Genomic DNA, 19205 nt, shown 5'->3' on the forward strand with positions numbered 1-19205 from the left:
GGCCCCGGGGCCGGACGCCAGCAGGACGAGCGGGACGAGGGCGCTCACCAGTTCTGGCAGGGCCCGCGCACGCTCTCGCCGGGCTGCAGGATTTCCCACGGCACCATCCCGTCCCCGGCCGAGGCGTTGGCCGCCCGGGGGGACCCTGTGGGCAGACAGGCGTCGCCCCCAGCCCGGACTGCACCGTGCACGCGCAGTGGGGAGCTACCGGGGGCTCCCGCCTGCCCCGTCCTTGCTGGGCCCCTTCCTCCCGCCCCTCGCAGCATGCGCCCCCGGCCCTGCCACCCCTCGCACACCGCCCCTGAGGCCCGCCCCGGCCCCGGTCACTGGGTCTGGCACGCGGTGCATGATCCCCGTGGGGTGGCCGGACCCCCCCACGGCGTGGGGCCAGCACTGGGTGCAGCCCGTCCGCTGTGAAGGGGCTCCCCGGGCATCCGAGCGCTGCAGCCCCCAGCACTCACCCGGCGAGCTGTCCCCCAGCGAGCTGTCACCCAGCATGGTGTCGCCGGGCAAGGCGTCACCCGGCGAGCTGTCACCCAGCGAGCTGTCACCCAGCATGGTGTCACCGGGCAAGGCGTCACCCGGCGAGCTGTCGCCCAGCGAGCTGCTGCGGTACTTGCAGCGGCAGCGGGCTGGGCTCACGCATGCGCCGTCCTGGAGGAGCAGCCCGGGCGGGCAGGCGCAGGCGGGCTGGCACCGCGGGCTCTCCAGGCAGGCCGTGTCCTCGTGCAGGTCCTCGCAGGAGCGGGGACAGGGCTTGCCGCAGGCGAAGGACACTTGGCCCCCGCCGCAGTCTGGGGTGGAGGGGGGCACAGCATCAGCGCCCGTGCCGCCCCAGCGGGTGTGCAGGCGGGTGAGGGGACACGCTCCGAGCTGGCCCCGGGGCAGTGCCCTGGGCTGTGCACCGTGCACCGTGCACCGTGCACCACGCAGCAGCCGCAGGTTGCAGGGCTGCAGGGCTGGCGGGCACCACGCGTCACCCTGGAGCGAGGGGGGGGCCGGGGGCCGGCTGCCCGCTCACCTTCGCAGGCGCTGCTGCCCTCCGGGCAGGGGCGGCTCTGGCGGGCTTCCCCGGCGCACGGCAGGCCCCCGAAGCGGGCGGCGGGGCTGGTGCAGTGCCGGGCGCGCACCGCCTGCCCCGCGCAGCCCCCGCAGGGTGACCAGGGCCCCCAGGCGCTCCAGGCCCCGTGCACTGCGAGCGAGACGGGGCGCTGAGACGTGGGGCACGGGGCGGGCAGGGCAGCCTGCGGGGCGCCCCGGCACGAGCCTCCGGCACACACCTACCGGGGCAGGCGGCGGCGGCGGCCGGGCAGTCCTTGCGCTGGCGCTGGACCCCGGTGTCCCCGTGCTGCTCCTGCTGGCCGGCACACGCCTCGCCGCCCCGCTCCGGCTTGGGGCAGGAGCAGGCGCGGTAGCGGCTCGTCGCCTCGCCGCCGCAGGTCCGCGAGCAGGGCGTCCACGGGGACCAGTCGCACCAGCCGCCGGGCACTGGGGAGAGCCGGGCGAGCGCTGGCGGCTTGGGGCAGCGGGGGACACCCCGCCGCGCGAGCCCCTCCGTCTCCCCGCAGCACCCCGCGCTCCACCCCAGCAGGTCCTGAGCCGCCGCCGTCCCTCCGGCTTTGCCAGCCGGCGGCGGACACTCACCGGGGCAGGGCAGGCTGGTGCACAGCAGCTTCCCCTGGGTGCAGGTGCTGGGGAGGCAGAGCAAAGGGGTCAGCACAGGAGCAGGCAGCGCTCCTGCAGCGCAAGGACCCCCCTGCGCTCCTGCGGACCCTCTCCATCCCCATCCCTGTCCCCATCCCCATCCCCATCCCCGTCCCCATCCCTGTCCCCATCCCCGTCCCTGTCCCCGTCCCCATCCCCATCCCTGTCCAATCCCTGTCCCCATCCCCATCCCCAACCCCGTCACTGTCCCTGTCCCCATTCCCGTCCCCGTCCCCGTCCCCATCCTTGTCCCCATCCCTGTCCCCATCCCTGTCCCCATCCCCGTCCCCATCCCCATCCCCCTTCCCCTCCCCGTCCCCATCCCCATCCCCGTCCCCGCTGACCAGTTGTTGCAGCCGTCCCCGCGGGCGACCGTCTCCCCGGGCAGGTAGCGCCGGCCGGCCAGCAGGTCCAGGCAGGGGCAGTGCTGAGGGGTCACGCACGTCGGCCCGCGCGGGTCCAGCACTCGGCCGGCGGGGCAGTAGCAGCCGGGCTCGCAGCGCCAGACGCAGTGCTGGGGGCGGCATATTGGGGACGGGATGTGACCTCTCCTCCCTCTGCAGAGGGACGAAGCTGGAGGCGCCGGGCGCAGGCACCCTGGGCGCCGGCGGGGGGGACCCGCTCACCGCGATGTCGTCGCAGGAGCGGGGACAGGAGGGGCCGCAGCGGCTGTACGCAGAGCCCTCCACGGCGGCGCAGTCCAGGGCTGCGGGCACGGGAGAGCAGGCGTCAGGGCGCGCCGGAGGCGGCCGCAACACCCAGTGCCCGCTCGGCCCCGCGGTGGCTCACCCGGGCACTCCTGGGGGTTGCAGGCCTCCACCTGGACTGGGGCCCCCTCGCAGAAGTCGCCCTGGCCCTGGGGAGCGGGGCTGCTGCAGGCTCTGCTGCGGCTGCGCACGCCCTGCCCGCAGCTCCGGCTGCACCCGCTCCAGGGGCTCCAGGCACCCCAGCCGCCGGGCCCTGCGCCGGGCAAAGCACCCTCAGCCACCGCCGGGGCTGGCCCGGGGGCTGCCGCGGCCGGTGCATGCAGCCCCCTAGGTCCCCGCTGCCCCGCGCCCCCCGCCTCCTGCTCGTGCATGCACGGAGGCGATGCACGTGCCGGCGGCCGGGTCGGCCACGTGCCCGTCCCCAGGACGGCCGGGTGCGGGCCGGCGGCACTCACGGGAGCAGGGCTCGAGGATGCAGGGCCGCTCGTCCGGCTGCGGCCCCGGGCAGGGCGGCCCGGCCTCCGGGCAGAAGCGGTACCGGCGCTGCAGGCCCAGCCCGCAGGAGACCGAGCAGTCGCTCCAGGGGGTCCAGGCGGACCAGCGCCCGCTTGCTGCCCCGGGAAGCACAGTGGGCATCAGGCTGGCCCCCGGCCGCGGGCACCCCCAGCCCCCCAGCAGCCCAGACACCAGCCGACGGCCACCCCCGGCCCATGCACGGCTGCTTTCCTGGGGGAAGACACGGGGGTCCCCAGGCTGCTCTGTGCACGGGTCCCTCGCTTTGGGGCTGGTCCCTCGCTTTGGGGTTCATCCCTCATTTTGGGGCTTGTCTCTCACTTTGGGGCTCGTCTTTCATTTTGGAGCTGTTCTCTCACTTCAGGGCTGGTCCTTCACTTTGGGACTCGTCCCTCATTTTGGGGACTCGTCCCTCATTTTGCAACTGGTCCCCCAGCTTTGGGGCTGGTCCCTCACTTTGGGGCTGGTCCCTCGCTGCCCCGGGGCAGGGCTGGGATGTGACAACCCCGTGCAGCATGTTGCCCTGACCCAGCCCCGAGGCCCAAGGCCCCCCAGTCCTGGGGACAGCAGGAACAAGGGGACCTTTGGGGACCCGGGGCAGAGGACGGGGGGTGGTCGCTGGCCTGGGGCCGGTCCGCGATGCTGCAGCACAGGGGTGAGCACAGTGCTGGGGCAGCAGAGCCCCCCACCCCACGCACGCCCTGCCCGGGGGCTCTTGCAGGAGCCCCGTCTGCACGGGGGCTCAGGCCTTACCATCATCGCAAGCCGCCCGGGAGCAGTTGGTGATCCGGCCAGCGATGCAGGAGCTGGGAGAGGGAAGAGAGCAGCCGGTCGGAGCCGGGCAGCGGAGGGGGGCACGGTCAGGGCAAGGGGGTCCCCGGCACTGGCACTCACCAGTTCTCGCAGCCCCGGGGCACGGCGGCTCCGGGAGGGTAGAGCTCGCCGTCGGCGGCGCAGGGGCACTCCGTCTCGGCCACGCACTCGTTGTTCTGCAGGAGACAGCGCCGCGCGCCGGCGTCGGACACAGCCCGCGGCAGAGGCAGCGGCCAGCCAGCCCATCGTGGGGGCGTCGGGCCTGCCGAGCCCGCGCCGCCCACCGCGGAGACCCCGGCCCCACGATCGCCCCGCTCACCAGCAGCACGGCACCCGTGGGGCAGTAGCAGCCGGGGTGGCAGGTCCCGTTGGCGGCGGGCGCCGCGCTCAGCTCGGCGCACGAGGCCGAGATGTCGGCACACTCCTTCCACACCTTCCCGGCCGGGCAGGCGCCCGGCGCCTCGCCTGCGGAGCCGGACAGAGGGGCTGCACCCGCCTGGCGCGAGCCGGGCTGCAAAGCCCCGGGGCTGCGCGCGGGGCCGGTGCCGTGCGGCATGCAGCCAGCCGAGCCCGCACCACCCCCGGCACATCACCGGCGTCCCGCCGGGCTGCGGGCAGAGCCACCCTCCGGGACCACACGCGGTGGGAGGGACCATGCCCCAGGGGGTCTCACGCTGGAGGGATGGACCGCGCTCGCCGAGGGGCTGCTCGGGCGGACGGGCTCACCGGGGCAGGGTGCGAGGTTGCAGGTGCTGAACTCGAGGCCGCTCGGGGGGGAGCCGGTCCGCGTGCGGTTCCTGTAGCCGCCCCCGCAGGGCACCGAGCACTCCGACCAGGGTCCCCACTCCACTCCGGCACCTGCGCACACGGCAGGAGGGGGCTCCGGGCACTGCCAGGCCCCCCTGGGGTGCCCACCCTCGCTGCACGCCCCAGGAAAAGCCCCCCCAGGGGGCACAGGGCCCGGCGCCGGGCCGGCTCACCGCGGCAGGGCTGCAGGCTGCAGAACTCCATCTCCACGCCGGGGCCCCGGCAGTCGCGGCCCCCAAAGGCGGCCGGCGGAGTGGAGCCGGTGCGGTACCGCCGCCGCGTGCCCACGTTGCAGCTGCGGCTGCAGGCGCTCCACGCCGTCCAGCTGCTCCAGCCGCAGTGCACTGCGGAGAGGCGCAGGGACCTCGCTGCAGCCCCGGTGCCGCCCTCCGCCCCGCGGCGCGCCGAGGGCACCCCGGCTTCCCGCCGCCCGCGCTGGCCCGGGGCCTGGCCTTGCACCCTGCTCTGCCTGCAGCCAGGCATGGGGAAGGCCCCGTCCCCTGGCATCCCGCCCCTCCCAGGCACAGCGGGAGGCACGTGGAGAGCGGCTCCATCCAGACAGGCTTGGGAAAATTCCTGCTCTCCAGGCACCCGCTCCGGTGAGTTACCCTCGCCGCGCGCCTAAGCGCTTCTGCTCTACCCCAGCGGGACGCGGCATTACCTGGGCACGGCTTGGCGCCGCACACCATCTCCCCGGACATGCAGGTGCTGCAAGAGATGGGGGTGAGGCTGGGTGAGCAGGGCCGGAGCACCTCGGGACACCAGCAGTCCCGGCTTGGGAGCCGACTGCACCCCGGGAGCCCCCTGTGCCTCAGGAGCCCCCTGCACCCTGGGAGCCGCCTGCACCCCGCGAGCCCCCTGCACCCTGGGAGCCACCTGCACCCCGGGAGCCCCCTGCACCCTGCGAGCCCCCTGCATCCCAGGAGCCCACTGCACCCCAGGAGCCCCCTGCACCCTGGGAGCCCCCTGCACCCCAGGAGCCACCTGCACCCCTCGAGCCCCCTGCACCCCAGGAACTGCCTGCACCCTGAGAGCTGCCTGCACCCCAGGAGCCCCCTGCACCCCTCGAGCCCCCTGCACCCCGGGAGCCCCCGCACCAGTTGTTGCAGGTGTCGAGGGCGGTGGTGTCGCCGGGCTGGTACAGGGTGCCGCGGTGGTAGCAGAGGCACTGGCTGCGCGGCACGCAGGTGTCGTTCTGCAGGAAGAGCCCCTCGGGGCAGTAGCAGCCCTCGTAGCAGTGGGCTGCGCACTCCACGCCGGCGCCCTGGTCCAGGCAGAGCCGCGGGCAGGCGCCCCCGCCGCGCCGGCACTCCTCCGCCGTCCGGTAGACCATGTTCCCGGGGCACAGCGCTGCAAGGAGAGGGGCCGCGCGTGGGGGCCGTGCCCAGCGAGGGGCGCCCGGCGGGAGCACACGTGCTCCTCACGGGCGCCGTCCCACATCCCAGCCCCGCATGCGGGGCAGCCCGGCGCCTGCCCACCTCTGCAGGGCTGCGTGTTGCAGTCGCGGGTCTGGACGAGGGGGCCCGTGCAGCCGGGACCCCCGTAGGCCGGGTGGGAGCAGCTGCGGTTGCGCGTCTGCACGCCGGCGTCGCAGGGAGCCGAGCACTCGGACCAGGCTGTCCAGGGCGTCCAGACGCCGTCCACTGCCGGAGAGGGGCGGCGGGACGGGCTTGGCCGGAGGGTCCCGAGCTCACCGCAAGCTGCGGAGATGCCCAGCAGCGGGGGCCCAGCGGGCGCGGACGGCGCGGACGGGGCTCCTGGGGACGCCCGGCTCCAGCGCCAGAAGCCGCTCGGCCGCCCTGCCTGCCGCCCCGTCCCGCCAGGCCGTGCCCCAGCTCCGGGCACCTCGCCGCGGGGACGCGGACCTTACCCGGGCAGGGCGGCGTGTGGCACAGCTCCTCCTGCAGCGCCGGCCCCGGGCAGCCGCCGGCGTCGCCGCAGTGCCGGAAGCGCTTCCTCACCCCGACCCGGTCCACGTGGTGGAAGCAGGTTTTGGAGCAGGGCGACCAGGACGTCCAAGCGCTCCAGAGGCCGCCTGGCTCTGCCGGGGGACGCGGTGGCACGGTGCTCCGGGGACCGCAGCGGGCACCCGCGCCCCCCCCACCCCGCGCCCAGCTGCAGCCCGGCGCGTCTCGCAGACGGGCGGCGTGCACGTACCGGCGGCGCAGGGCACGTGGCACCGGCGCACCTCCCGGGCGTCCCCGTGGCAGGGGGCTCCGCCGCCGGCCGCCGCGGGGTTGGAGGGGGACCTGCGGGCGAAGTGCAGCGTGGCCGCCCCAGCTCGGCCAGCGGTGCCCCCGCCCGCTGGCCGCCCCGGCCGCACCGCCCCGCACCTGAAGCGCTCCTGCACGCCCACACCGCAGCTGCGGTCGCAGGCCGTCCACGCCGACCACGCCGACCAGCCGCAGTCGACGGGGCAAGCCACGTCCTCGCACCTCACCGCCCCGTCCAGGCACACGCTGCGGGCAGGCGGCGGGCGGGCTCAGCACGCGGGCACCGCAGCCCGCCGCGAGCCGAGCCCAGGGCAGGGACCGGGGCCGGGGTGCAGACGGCCCGGAGGCGTCACGGGGAGCCGGCGCTCACCACTGGCTGCAGCCGTCGCGGAGGAACAGCTCGCCGGGCAGGCGGCGCTCGGGGCCAGCGCCGCAGTGGCACCGGCTGACGTTCACGCAGCCGCCCTCCTGCAGGAAGAGCCCCGGCGGGCACCGGCAGCCTGCCCGGAGCGCACCGTCAGCCCCGCCGGCGCACGCACCCCTGCAGCATCACGGGGCGCGGGAACCGCCGGCTGGCCGCCCGCGGCGGGGACGTCCCCGTGCCCAGGGACCCCGCGCCCCAGACCTGACGGCGGGTCCCCGGGGAAAGCAGGGTGCACAGCCAGGTTTGCAGCCAGGGGTGCGCACGCGTGCGTGCCCGCGCTGGCCGGGGCAGCGCTGCCCGCGTCGCCGGCCGGGCCGCTCACCTTCCTCGCAGGGGCTGCGGCAGCTCCGCGTGGCGCTCAGGTCCCCGCAGGCCTGGGCGCAGGGGGGCACCAGCCCCCGCTCGCAGTCGCCCGCCCGCACGAGCACCATGTCGGGGCCGCAGTCTGGAGGGGAGGCAGAGGGGGCTGCGGCGGGGCTGCGGCCGGGGGGGCGAGCGCCCCGAGCCGCGGCGCCCGGCCGCCCTACCTGCGGCGTCCCCGCAGGGCTGCAGGTTGCAGGCTTCGGTCTGCACGGCGTCGCCCGGGCAGGGCTGGCCCCCGTTCTTGGGCGGCGGGTCGGCGCAGCTCCGCGCCCGGCTCCGCGCGCCCCCCCGGCACTCGGCGTCGCACTGCGACCAGGCGCCCCAGGGCGCCCAGGCGCCGGGCACTGGGGGCCGGAGGCAGCGCGGGCAGGCGAGAGTCTGGGTGCACCCCGGCCCCCCCGGCCCGGCCCCACGTCCCCATGCAGGGACCAGGGACCCCATGCGGATCCCACACAGGGGATGGAGACCACACATAGACCCCATGCAGGCACCAGGGACCCCACGCAGACCCCACGCAGGGGATGGAGACCCCATGCAGACCCCACACCTGGGACGGGGACCCCACGCAAAAACCATACAGGGACCCAGGACCCCACGCAGACCCCAGACAGGGGACAGAAACCTCACACAGACCCCATGTAGGAGATGAGGACCCCATGCAGACCCCACGCAGGGACCAGGGACCCCATGCAGACCCCACGCAGGGGAGGGGGACCCCAGACAGATACCAGACAGGGACCAGGGACCCCACACAGACTCCACGCAGGGGATGGGGACCCCACGCAGACCCCATGCAGGAGATGAGGACCCCACGCAGACCCCGGACAGGGGATGAGGACCCCCCACAGATGCTGGACAGGGGATGGGGATCCCATGCAGACCACACACAGGGGATGGGGACCCCACGCATGTCCCAGGCAGGGGATGGGGACCCTACACGGACAGTGGGCAGGGGATGGGGACCCCACGCAGACCCCACACAGGGACCGGGGACCCCACGCAGACCCCAGACAGGGACTGAGGACCCCACACAGACCCCGAGTAGGGACTGGGGATCCCACACAGACCCCAGGCAGAGACCGGGAACCCCACGCAGGGGACAGGGACCACATGCAGACCCCGGACAGGGACCAGGGACCCCACACAGACTCCACACAGGGGATGGAGACCCCACACAGACCCCAGACAGGGACCAGGGACCCCACACAGACCCCATGCAGGGGATGGGGACCCCACACAGACCCCATGTAGGAGATGAGGACCCCATGCAGACCCCACGCAGGGACCAGGGGCACCACACAGACCCCACGCAGGGGATGGGGACCCCATGCAGACCCCACGCAGGTACCAGGGACCCCACACAGACCCCACGCAGGGGATGGGGACCCCATGCAGCCGTACCTGGGCAGGCGCGGAGGAAGCAGGAGCGGCTGTCAAAGTCGGGGCGGTCGCAGGTGCCCCCCGGCAGGGCGTTTCGCAGCAGCTCCCGCCGGCGGAAGATGACCCCCAGCCCGCACGAGCGGCTGCACTCGCTCCAGCCGCTCCAGGCGGACATGATGCAGTCGACTGGCGGGACGGATGCAGCGGCCTCAGCGCCCAGCACGCCGGCCCTGTCGGTGCTCCACAGCGTCCCGGTCCCCCAGGCGCAGCCCACCCGCCGGGCTCTGCTGCCCCGGTCCCCGTGGGACACCAGCTCATCCCGTCATCCCCTCATCCCGCGGGCCCGGCCCGGAGCGGGACAAACGCACGGCCCCCCAGATGCAGGAGCCAGCGGGGATGGGAGACGCTCCAGCCGCCGTTCCCAGCCCCCGTACCGCAGTCGCTCTCGTCAGAGCCGTCGGTGCAGTCACGGCGCAGGTCGCAGCGCTTGTCCGCCGCCAGGCACTCCCCAGAGCGGCAGGAGAACTGCTTGGGCGAGCAGGTGGGGGGCCCGGCCGTGGGCACCAGCGGGCCGGCTGAGGCTGCGGGGCTGCCTGTGGGCACAGAGCCGGGCTGGCATGGCGGCACAGCATCCCCAGAGCATCCTGGCGGCTCCCAGAGCATCCCACCCCGGCAGCTCCCAGAGCATCCCACTGGCTCCTGGAGCATCCCACCCCAGCAGCTCCCAGAGCATCCCACTGGCTCCTGGAGCATCCCACCCCGGCAGCTCCCAGAGCATCCCGCTGGCTCCCAGAGCATCCCACCCCAGCAGCTCCCAGAGCATCCCACTGGCTCCTGGAGCATCCCACCCTGGCAGCTCCCAGAGCATCCCACTGGCTCCTGGAGCATCCCACCCCGGCAGCTCCCAGAGCATCCCGCTGGCTCCCAGAGCATCCCACCCCAGCAGCTCCCGGACCATCCCAGCAGCTCCCAGAGCATCCCGCTGGCTCCCAGAGCATCCCACCCCAGCAGCTCCCAGAGCATCCCAGCAGCTCCCAGAGCATCCCACTGGCTCCTGGAGCATCCCACCCCGGCAGCTCCCAGAGCATCCCGCTGGCTCCTGGAGCATCCCACCCCAGTAGCTCCCAGAGCATCCCACTGGCTCCTGCAGCAGCCCACCCCAGCAGCTCCTGGAGCATCCTGGTGGCTCCTGGAGCATCCCGCTGGCTCTCAGAGCATCCCACCCCAGCAGCTCCCAGAGCATCCCAGCAGCTCCCAGAGCATCCCGCTGGCTCCTACAGCATCCCACCCCTGCAGCTCCCAGAGCATCCCGCTGGCTCCCAGAGCATCCTGCTGGCTCCTGGAGCATCCCACCCCAGCAGCTCCCAGAGCATCCCAGCAGCTCCCAGAGCATCCCGCTGGCTCCCAGAGCATCCCACCCCGGCAGCTCCCAGAGCATCCCGCTGGCTCCCAGAGCATCCCGCTGGCTCCCGGAGCATCCCACCCCAGCAGCTCCCAGAGCATCCCAGCAGCTCCCAGAGCATCCCGCTGGCTCCCAGAGCATCCCACCCCGGCAGCTCCCGGAGCGCCCCGGCGGCCGCGGGCCGCGCTCAGGGCAGTGCACCTCTCCCGAGCCATCTAGGCAGCCGTCCCACCCGGGGCACGAGGCGACGGCCGCCCGCAGCCAGCAGTGCGCAGGCAGTGGGGCAGCAGCTGGGCTGGGGGGGCCCCACAGCACCCAGTCCCATGGCACCCTGCCCCACGGCATCCTGCCCCACAGCACGCCAGTCCCACGACTCCCTGCCCCACGGCACCCTGCCCCACAGCACCCCAGTCCCATGGCACCCTGCCCCACGGCACCCTGCCTCACGGTACCCTGCCCCATGGCACCTTGCACCATGGCACCCTGCCCCACAGCACCCCAGTCTCACAGCACCCCAGCCCCATGGCACCCTGCATGATGGCACCCTGCACCACGGCACCCTGCCTCACGGCACCCTGCCTCACGGTACCCTGCCCCATGGCACCTTGCACCATGGCACACTGGCCCACGGCACCCCAGCCCCACAACACCCCAAACCCCACAACATCCCAGTCCCACGACACCCCAAACCCCACAACACCCCACCCCCACAGCACCCCAGCCCCACGACACCCCAGTCCCACAGCACCCCAGCCCCACGACACTGCAGCCCCACGACACTGCAGCCCCACAGCACCCCAGCCCCACAGCACCCCAGCCCCACGACACCCCAGCCCCACAGCACCCCAGCCCCACGACACCCCAAACCCCACGACACCCCAGTCCCACAGCACACCAGTCCCACAGCACACCAGCCCCACAGCACCCCAAACCCCACAACACCCCAACCCCCCAGCCCCCCAGCCGCACAGTGCCCCCTTACCTGCAGGCGTCGGGGGGCTGACCCCGGTCGGAGCCGGCCGGGAGGGGGCCGTGGGCTGTGCCGTGCCGCCGGCAGACACCGTCACCGCGGCCATGCGCGGCCCGGGGGGCCCCACGGAGGGAGCGGGGCTCTGCAGCCCGGCGGGGAGGGCCACGCTCAGCCCCGGCCCCCCGGAGCCCCCCGGCCCGGCGGTGGCCGCCGCGTCCTCCTCGGCTGCCGGCTCCCCTGCGCGGGGCAAGGACAGGCTGCGGCACGGGCCAACCCCCCCGCCCCGGTGCCCCCCAACCGTGTCCGCCCCCCCCCCTCCAGCCCCACTGCAGGCAGGCAGCGGGGGGAGCGGGGACCCGGCGCGCTCACCCGCCGGGCAGCCCAGCAGCTCCAGGCGCAGGCTGCCGCCGTGCTGCAGCGGCACCAGCCGCAGGTAGCGGGCCAGGACGAGGGGCCGCAGGTCGTGCCGCACCGGGCTCTGGCCGCCCGCGCCGCCCTCCAGCACCTGGGTGGGCAGGGTGGCGGGTGACCGGCGGGGGCCGTGCCGAGCCGGGGCAGGGGGGCAGCCCCACGGCCCGCCGCCGGAGCCCGGGGTACCTGCGGGATGCCGGGTGCCCCGGCGTAGTCGCGGTAGCGCAGCCCGTCGTCGCTGTACGCCAGGCGGTAGCCCCCCGCCGCCACGACGGCGCTGACGAAGGTGGGCGCCAGCAAATCCACCTGGAAGTAGGAGCCGGCGGCGCCCGCCCTAGGAGACCGCGGCGTGAGCCGAGCCGCCTGGGCGCCGGCTTTTTCCCCAGGGCACGGAGGTCGGGGCGGCCCGGTTCCCACGCTCTCCCGGCGGGCGCTGCACCCGCCAGCCCCCTCCCCAAAACCGGCGCCTAGCCCCCCGCCCCGGCGGCTCACGTGCTGGGCTCGCCGGCCTCGGCGCCGTCCTGCTCCGGGGACGCGCTGAGCTGGATGCGGCCGTCGCTCAGCCCCAGCGGCCGGTCGCAGGAGCCTGCGGAGCCCGGGGCAGAGCAGGGCAGCGGCGGAGCTCCCCCCATCCCTCCCCGTCCCCCCCCGCCCCAGCCCCTGCCCCGGCTCCCCGCGTACCTGCCGGGGTGGGCACGACGCCCGCGGGCAGCAGCCGGCCGCCGGGCTCCGGGGACGCCTGCGAGGCAGCGGGCAGCCGAGTGAGCCGGTGCCGGGCGGCAGCGGGACGCGGGCGCAGCCGGCCCCCACTCACCTGCTCCGCGCCGGGGGGCCGAGGCGGCTCGGCGGCCGGGCCGGGGGCGCTGGGTCTCGCGGGGGCGGCGGAGCTGCGGGAAGCAGAGCGGGTGGCTAGGATGGTGCTGGGGGGGGGGACGCTGCGCATCCCCAGCGGCCGGACAGAGCGGGGGCAGCGGGGTGACCTCGGCGCCGTGCCCCACGGGCAGCCCCACGGCGCCCTCCTCCGCGGCGGGGCGCTACCTGGCCCAGGCGGCGGGCGCGCAGCCGGCCTCGTCGGCGCTGTCCGGGCAGTCCGGACGGGGGGACCCTGCCGAGGGAGAGCAGAGGAGGGAGCTGCGGGAGGCCACGGGGGGGGGGGAGGACACCCCTCTTGCAGCCCCCTGCCCAGCCTCGGGGCGCCCGGTCCTGCCGCAGCCCCCGCACCTGGTCCGCAGCCCAGCAGCTCGGCGCGGAGGAAGATGCCGTTGTGGAAGTCCTGGGGCAAGATGCGGACGTGCCGGGCCTGAAGCATGCGCCCGAACGTCCTCGCCACCGGCGTCGTGTCGTCAAAGTTGCCCTGGAAGAGCTGCACGGACAGCAAGGCGGGGGGGGGTTCAGGGGGGCAAGGCCATGCAGAGCAGGGGGCACGCAGGGGGGTGCAGGCACAGGAGGAGCACAGCCGTGCACATGCCTGTGCACGCACAAATGCACACACCCCCCATGCACGCGCACACACACACACACACACACACACCCCGTACACACATAAACACACACACACACACCTACCTCTGCATGCACAAATGCATATACACACTCCTGTGCATGCGCAAACACACGCCCCCCGTGCACACACAAGCACACGCAAACACACCTGTGCACACACAAATGCACACACTCCTGTGCACACACACATACACACACCTGTGCATGCACACACACACACACCCCTGTGCACACACAAATGCACACACACTCCTGTGCATGCACAAACATGTGCCTGTGGAGACACACACACACACCTATGCATGCACAAACACACCTGTGCACACACAAACACACACACACACACACCCCTACCTGTGCATGCACAAATGCATATACACACACCTGTGCATGCACAAACACACACACTCCTCTGCGCACACACACACAGCTGTGCATACACAAACACACACATAGGCAGCCCCATGCACACACACGCACACCCCCCGCCCCGTGCATGCACCGGCACTCATGCAAAACACGCCCCCGACACGCGTATCCCTGTCCACGAGGGAGGGACCACACGCCACAGTCATGTACCCGGCAGTCCCCCGTCTCCCTCCGTGCGGCGGCAGAGGAAAGGCCCAAGGCGCCGGCCCGGGCGGCTGGGGGTGCCCGGACCCTCAGAAAGGGGATGGCCGGGGCTGGAGGCCGCAGGGGTCGTGCCTGCCCGCTCTGCCTCCGTGACGGACGGGGAGCCACCGCGGCGGGGGCCAGCAGGCAGAGACGAGGGGGCCACGCCGGGGGACCGGCCCCCCCCTCCATACACCGAGCATTTGCCAGGGCCAGGACGGGGCACGGGGAGCGTCCTGGCCTGGGGGCACCCACGGCGCCGGGCAGCCCGGGCTGGGGCTGGGCTCTGGCCCCCAGGCTCAGGCTGAGCCCAGGGCTTTCCCCGGTCTGGGACGGGGCCAACCACCAGCTGTCTGGCACGGGGAGACTCAAGGATGCCGGGAGGCAGCCGAGCGGCACGGGCAGGATGCAGCATCCCCTGGCTCCATGCAACCTCCCCTGCAGTGCATGCACATGCACGCACACACACACACACACACACACGCACGTATACTCATGCACACGCAAGCACAGACATACATGCAAACACACGCGCATGCACGCACAGCCACCCTCTGCCACAGGCACACCTTGGGCTCCGGCCGGCCGTCGGCAGAGACCTCGCGGTAGTCGTGCCACCGGGCGCCGTCAGTGCTGAACTGCAGGAGGAAGGCGGTGACGTAGGCGTCCGCGGAGCCGGCCCCTTGCACCACCACCCCTGCGAGAAGGAGAGCACGGCAGGCGTGGGCGCGCGGGCGCAGGCACCCGCGGGCGCCGGCACGGGGGCGGGCGGCACCCCGAGCCTGCCCGGCTCCGCGTGCGCCCAGCACCCACCCGTGAGGTTCCTGGGCTCCAGCAGGTCCAGCTGCAGGTAGGGCGGCTGGGAGAGGAGCTGCGGGTACGCGTCGGCCGGCGGCGCCCAGCCCTGCAGCTCCAGCCCCGGGGACGCGGGGCCGAGGCGGCCGGCACGGGCAGGGTTCCCCGCTTGCTCCGCGGAGGCGGCGAAGCTGCTGTCGGGCAGCGACGAGACACCCAGCGGGCCGTAGCAGGGGTCTGGGGGGGCCGGAGGGAGGGGAGCCGTGGGGCGTGGGGTCGTCGCCGGCCCCGCGTCCCCTCGCCGTCCGGAAAGGCTCCCGCGGGTCCCTCGGCACCGTCCCCTCCAGCCGCCCCGCGAGCCGGGGATGCGGCCGGCCACCGCCGGGCAGGGATGCCCTGCAGCCCCATCCCTATTCGGCAGGACCCGTCCCGCCCCTGCGTGCCCGGCCGGGCTCGGTGGACCGGAGGGTCCCGCTTACCGCCGAGGGGAGGCAGCGGGAAGGTGAGGAGAGGGCTGCTGGCGGGGGCCGCCGGCGTGGCGGCCGGGGGCCTCGTAGCCGGGGTGGCCGGGGCTGCCGTCGTGTTGTCCCCTGCGGCGGGGAAAGCCTCCGGTGAGCAGGCGCGCGGTGCTCGCGCCGGCGTGCCCCCCTCCCCGGGGAGCCCCCGACTCACCGGCTTCGGCACAGTGACAGCAGGCATCGCCCCGGCCCTCCACCAGCACCTGGCCCTGGGGGAGGAAGGGGCAGCGTCACCCTCCCGCCGCCGTGCCGGGGGCGAGCAGGGGGGCTGCCACGGGGCAGCGGAGGCCGGGAAGGTGCTGCGCCGAGCAGCCGGCGCCGGCGGGCAGAGCGGCCGGGGGGCCGGGGCGCTCACCTCGGGGCAGGCGGCGGGGCTGTAGGGGCAGTAGGGCGAGCACTGCACCTCCAGGCTGGGCAGGCACCGGCACACCCGGCACGGCCCCCAGCGCCAGCGCTCCCCCAGCGCCCGGGGCCGCCCGCCGTGCTCGCACTCCTCGCACGCCTCCGTCCGGCACCTGCCGGGCGACAAGGGGACGGGAGGGCGCGCTCGGCCCTGCCCAAACCCGCCGCGCGCGGCCCCGGGCAGGCCGGCGGTACCTGCGCGCCTTGCGGTAGATGCCGCGGCACTGGCGCCCGCCGCCGCGCTTGCTGGGGTTGTTGGGGCTGCGGAAGGACCACTGCACGCTCTGCACGCCGCACGGCCCCAGGCAGTCGCCCCAGGGCGACCAGGCCGACCAGCCGCAGTTCACTGCAGGCGGGAGCGGGGGTGAGGTCGGGGAGCGGGGGGCCACGGGCACCCCCGGCGAGCCCGGCGCTGCACGGGCCGGCGGGTCCCGGCACCCACCTGCGCACTCGGGGTTGGGGCGGCAGCGCTTCATCTGCCCGTCCTGGCAGACGCAGATGCGGCACTGCACCTTGGCCAGCTGCCCCGGCCGGTAGCGCGCGCCCTCGGCCTCGCAGGGGCAGTCGCGGGGGCGCACGCACCGCTGCGCCCCGTCCAGCACCAGCCCCTCCGCGCACCAGCACCCTGCGCGGCACGGACAGGGGCCGCCGGCGCTGCCGCCCTCCGTCCCCGCCGGAGGAGGGTGCCAGCGCCGCGCCGCCCCCCCGGCCCCGGCGGCTGCGTTACGGCCTGGCCAGAGATGGAGGGGGGGCCGCGCGGCCCCGAACCCCCCCGGCCTCACCTGGGCTGCAGGGCCGCTCGTGCCTGCACTTGGCCCTGCCGGAGAGGTCGGCGCAGGACGAGGGGCAGGGGGCACATCGCCGCCACACCAGCCCCGCCGGGCAGGCCGTGACGTTCAGGCAGTCGTCCCGCTGGCACGTGTCTGCGGCAAGAGGAGCGGGTGATCAAGGGCCCGCGGAGGACCGCAGGGGCCCCAAGAGCATGGGGTCCACAAGGAGCGTGGGGTCCTTGAGGAGTGCGGGATCCTTGAGGAGCATGAGGGCCCTAAGGAGCACGGGGTCCCCGAGGAGCATGAGGTCCCTGAGGATCTCAGGGTCCCCGAGGAGCACAGGGTCCCTGAGGAGCACGGGGTCCCTGAAGAGCATGGGGTCCCCAAGGAGCATGAGGTCCATGAGGATCTCAGGGTCCCCAAGGAGCACAGGGTCCCCAAGGAGCACGGGGTCCCCGAGGAGCACAGGTCCCCAAGGAGCACGGGTCCCTGAGGAGCATGAGGTCCGTGAGGAGCGTAGGGTCCCCAAGGAGCATGAGGTCCCTGAGGAGCACAGGTCACCAAGGAGCTCAGGGTCCTCGAGGAGCATGGGTCCCCACAGAGTGCAGGGTCCCCAAGGAGCACGGGGTCCCTGAGGAGCACGGGGTCCCTGAAGAGCATGGGGTCCCCAAGGAGCATGAGGTCCATGAGGATCTCAGGGTCCCCAAGGAGCACAGGGTCCCCAAGGAGCATGGGGGCCCCGAGGAGCATAGGTCCCCACGGAGCACGGGTCCCCGAGGAGCACAGCGTCCCCACGGAGCGCAGGGTCGCCAAGGAGCACGGGGTCCCTGAGGAGCACAGGTCCCCAAGGAGCGCGGGTCCCTGAGGAGCATGAGGTCCATGAGGAGCGTAGGGTCCCCAAGGAGCATGAGGTCCCTGAGGAGCACAGGTCACCAAGGAGCTCAGGGTCCTCAAGGAGCATGGGTCCCCACAGAGTGCAGGGTCCCCAAGGAGCACGGGGTCCCCGAGGAGCATGGGGTCCCCGAGGAGCACGGGTCCCCATGGAGCGCAGCGTCCACAAGGAGCATGGGTCCCCATGGAGTGCAGGGTCCCCAAGGAGCACGGGGTCCCTGAGGAGCGTGGGGTCCCCGAGGAGCATGGGTCCCCACGGAGCATCCCTGAGCCGCAGGGACGGGACCCACGGCAGGCTGGGTGCGGGGCTGGCAGCAGGGGCCCGCGGGTGCCGCAGGGCTCACCGAGCTGCAGGGTGGCGGGGGGCACACCGAGCAGCTCGGCGCAGGGCCGGCCCCCGTTCTGGGGCGGCACGCACTCCCGGCGCCGCACCACCACGCCGCGGCAGTCCGCCGTGCAGTTCGACCACGTCGCCCACTCGCTCCAGGCGCCGTCCACTGCGGGCCGAGGGAGAGCCACCAGGGCTGGCACCCGGGGGGGGACCCCCAATTCCTCCTCCTCCCACCGTATTCCAGATGGGACCCCCCACTCCCTCCTCCTGGCACCCCATCCCAGGCGGGACCCCCACTCCCTCCTCCTCACACCCCATCCCAGGCAGGACCCCCAATCCCTCCTCCTGGCACCCCATCCCCGGCAGGACCCCCACTCCCTCCTCCTCACACCCCATCCCAGGCAGGACCCCCACTCCCTCCTCCTCGCACCCCATCCCGGGCAGGACCCCCACTCCCTCCTCCTCGCACCCCATCCCGGGCAGGACCCCCACTCCCTCCTCCTCGCACCCCATCCCGGGCAGGACCCCCAATCCTTCCTCCTCGCACCCCATCCCAGGCGGGACCCCCACTCCCTCCTCCTCACACCCCATCCCGGCAGGACCCCCACTCCCTCCTCCTCGCACCCCATCCCGGGCGGGACCCCCACTCCCTCCTCCTCACACCCCATCCCGGCAGGACCCCCACTCCCTCCTCCTCGCACCCCATCCCAGGCAGGACCCCCACTCCCTCCTCCTGGCACCCCATCCCAGGCAGGACCCCCACTCCCTCCTCCTGGCACCCCATCCCAGGCGGGACCCCCCAATCCTTCCCCCAGGCAGCGCTGGCTGCAGGACCCCCCCCGATCCGCCAGGCAGCGCTGGATTTGGGGCCCCCGGCAGGCGCCCCCGAAGGACCCCCCCCCCGCCCCCGCGCGCCGGCTCACCCGGGCAGGCCACGCTGAAGCACTGCCGGGCCTGGGTGGCCTCGCCGTGGCAGTGGTGCAGCACGCCGGGGGCGCGCCGGGTGCAGCGCCGGCTGCGCGCTTGCGAGCCGGTGCCGCAGCTGCGGCTGCAGGCGCCCCAGGGCGCCCAGGGGCTCCAGAGCCCGCAGCCGCGCTCGTCCGAGGGCAGCCAGCCCGAGGCCGCGCGGCCGTCGGCGCAGTCCGCCAGCCCGTTGCACACCTGCGGGGTCGGGGCGCTGTGAGGCGGCGGGGGCGATGCAGCGGGGAGCCCCGTCCCCCCCAGCCCCGGCGGGGCAGGGCAGGGGTGCCATGCCTGGGGCACGCGGCCCGTGCGCGCTCCCCGCCGCGCGGCCGTACCTGCTTGAAGGCGATGCACTCGCCGCCGCCGCACGCGTACTCGGCGCAGGGGCCGGCCGTGCCGTTCCTCTCGCCCGCGGGGACGCGGCCCTCTGCAAAGGGACAAGGCGGGGGTGGCCGCCAGCCGGCGTGCCCTGCACCCCCCCCACCGCCACCACCTTTCCGGGGAGCCCCTCACCGCAGGCCAGCTCGTCCTCGCCCTGGGAGCAGTCCAGGGCGCCGTCGCACACCCTCGACACGTTGACGCACAGGCGGTCGTTGCACACGAAGTGTCCCGGGCACGGCGGGATTTGCGTGGAGCCTGCAGGAGGGGACAAAGTCCGGGGCGGGGGGTGTCACGGGGGGGGGGGGTGCCGCCTCTGCTCCAGGGTGCTGCAG

The 19205-nt window shown here is 74.4% G+C and overlaps 1 protein-coding gene across 1 annotated transcript in view; it reads right to left on the reverse strand.

The window, feature by feature from the left end:
• The window catches only part of LOC138066254 (SCO-spondin-like), a 48735-nt gene that overhangs the window by 16923 nt on the left and 12607 nt on the right, over positions 1-19205 (reverse strand). Inside the window, exons 31-74 of the mRNA XM_068934073.1 lie at positions 19006-19128; positions 18828-18919; positions 18453-18690; positions 17543-17695; positions 16320-16460; positions 15980-16162; positions 15733-15883; positions 15491-15650; positions 15290-15344; positions 15097-15207; positions 14636-14854; positions 14422-14519; positions 12929-13070; positions 12746-12812; positions 12522-12594; positions 12389-12446; positions 12200-12293; positions 11894-12041; positions 11666-11801; positions 11309-11533; positions 9359-9517; positions 8946-9110; positions 7709-7888; positions 7504-7626; positions 7128-7257; positions 6878-7003; positions 6702-6793; positions 6415-6585; positions 6023-6187; positions 5642-5894; positions 5206-5252; positions 4721-4888; positions 4464-4595; positions 4057-4202; positions 3819-3913; positions 3678-3730; positions 2867-3022; positions 2331-2410; positions 2049-2218; positions 1645-1691; positions 1285-1488; positions 1022-1192; positions 612-794; positions 49-145 (exon numbers count right to left, since the gene is read on the reverse strand). Of these exons, the coding sequence (XP_068790174.1) occupies positions 49-145; positions 612-794; positions 1022-1192; positions 1285-1488; positions 1645-1691; positions 2049-2218; positions 2331-2410; positions 2867-3022; positions 3678-3730; positions 3819-3913; positions 4057-4202; positions 4464-4595; positions 4721-4888; positions 5206-5252; positions 5642-5894; positions 6023-6187; positions 6415-6585; positions 6702-6793; positions 6878-7003; positions 7128-7257; positions 7504-7626; positions 7709-7888; positions 8946-9110; positions 9359-9517; positions 11309-11533; positions 11666-11801; positions 11894-12041; positions 12200-12293; positions 12389-12446; positions 12522-12594; positions 12746-12812; positions 12929-13070; positions 14422-14519; positions 14636-14854; positions 15097-15207; positions 15290-15344; positions 15491-15650; positions 15733-15883; positions 15980-16162; positions 16320-16460; positions 17543-17695; positions 18453-18690; positions 18828-18919; positions 19006-19128 (5980 nt within the window). The remainder of the gene's footprint in view (positions 1-48; positions 146-611; positions 795-1021; positions 1193-1284; positions 1489-1644; positions 1692-2048; positions 2219-2330; positions 2411-2866; positions 3023-3677; positions 3731-3818; positions 3914-4056; positions 4203-4463; positions 4596-4720; positions 4889-5205; positions 5253-5641; positions 5895-6022; positions 6188-6414; positions 6586-6701; positions 6794-6877; positions 7004-7127; positions 7258-7503; positions 7627-7708; positions 7889-8945; positions 9111-9358; positions 9518-11308; positions 11534-11665; positions 11802-11893; positions 12042-12199; positions 12294-12388; positions 12447-12521; positions 12595-12745; positions 12813-12928; positions 13071-14421; positions 14520-14635; positions 14855-15096; positions 15208-15289; positions 15345-15490; positions 15651-15732; positions 15884-15979; positions 16163-16319; positions 16461-17542; positions 17696-18452; positions 18691-18827; positions 18920-19005; positions 19129-19205) is intronic.

The sequence above is a fragment of the Struthio camelus genome, chromosome 2, assembly GCF_040807025.1.
Source record: "Struthio camelus isolate bStrCam1 chromosome 2, bStrCam1.hap1, whole genome shotgun sequence".
Classification (NCBI taxonomy): Eukaryota; Metazoa; Chordata; class Aves; order Struthioniformes; family Struthionidae; genus Struthio; species Struthio camelus.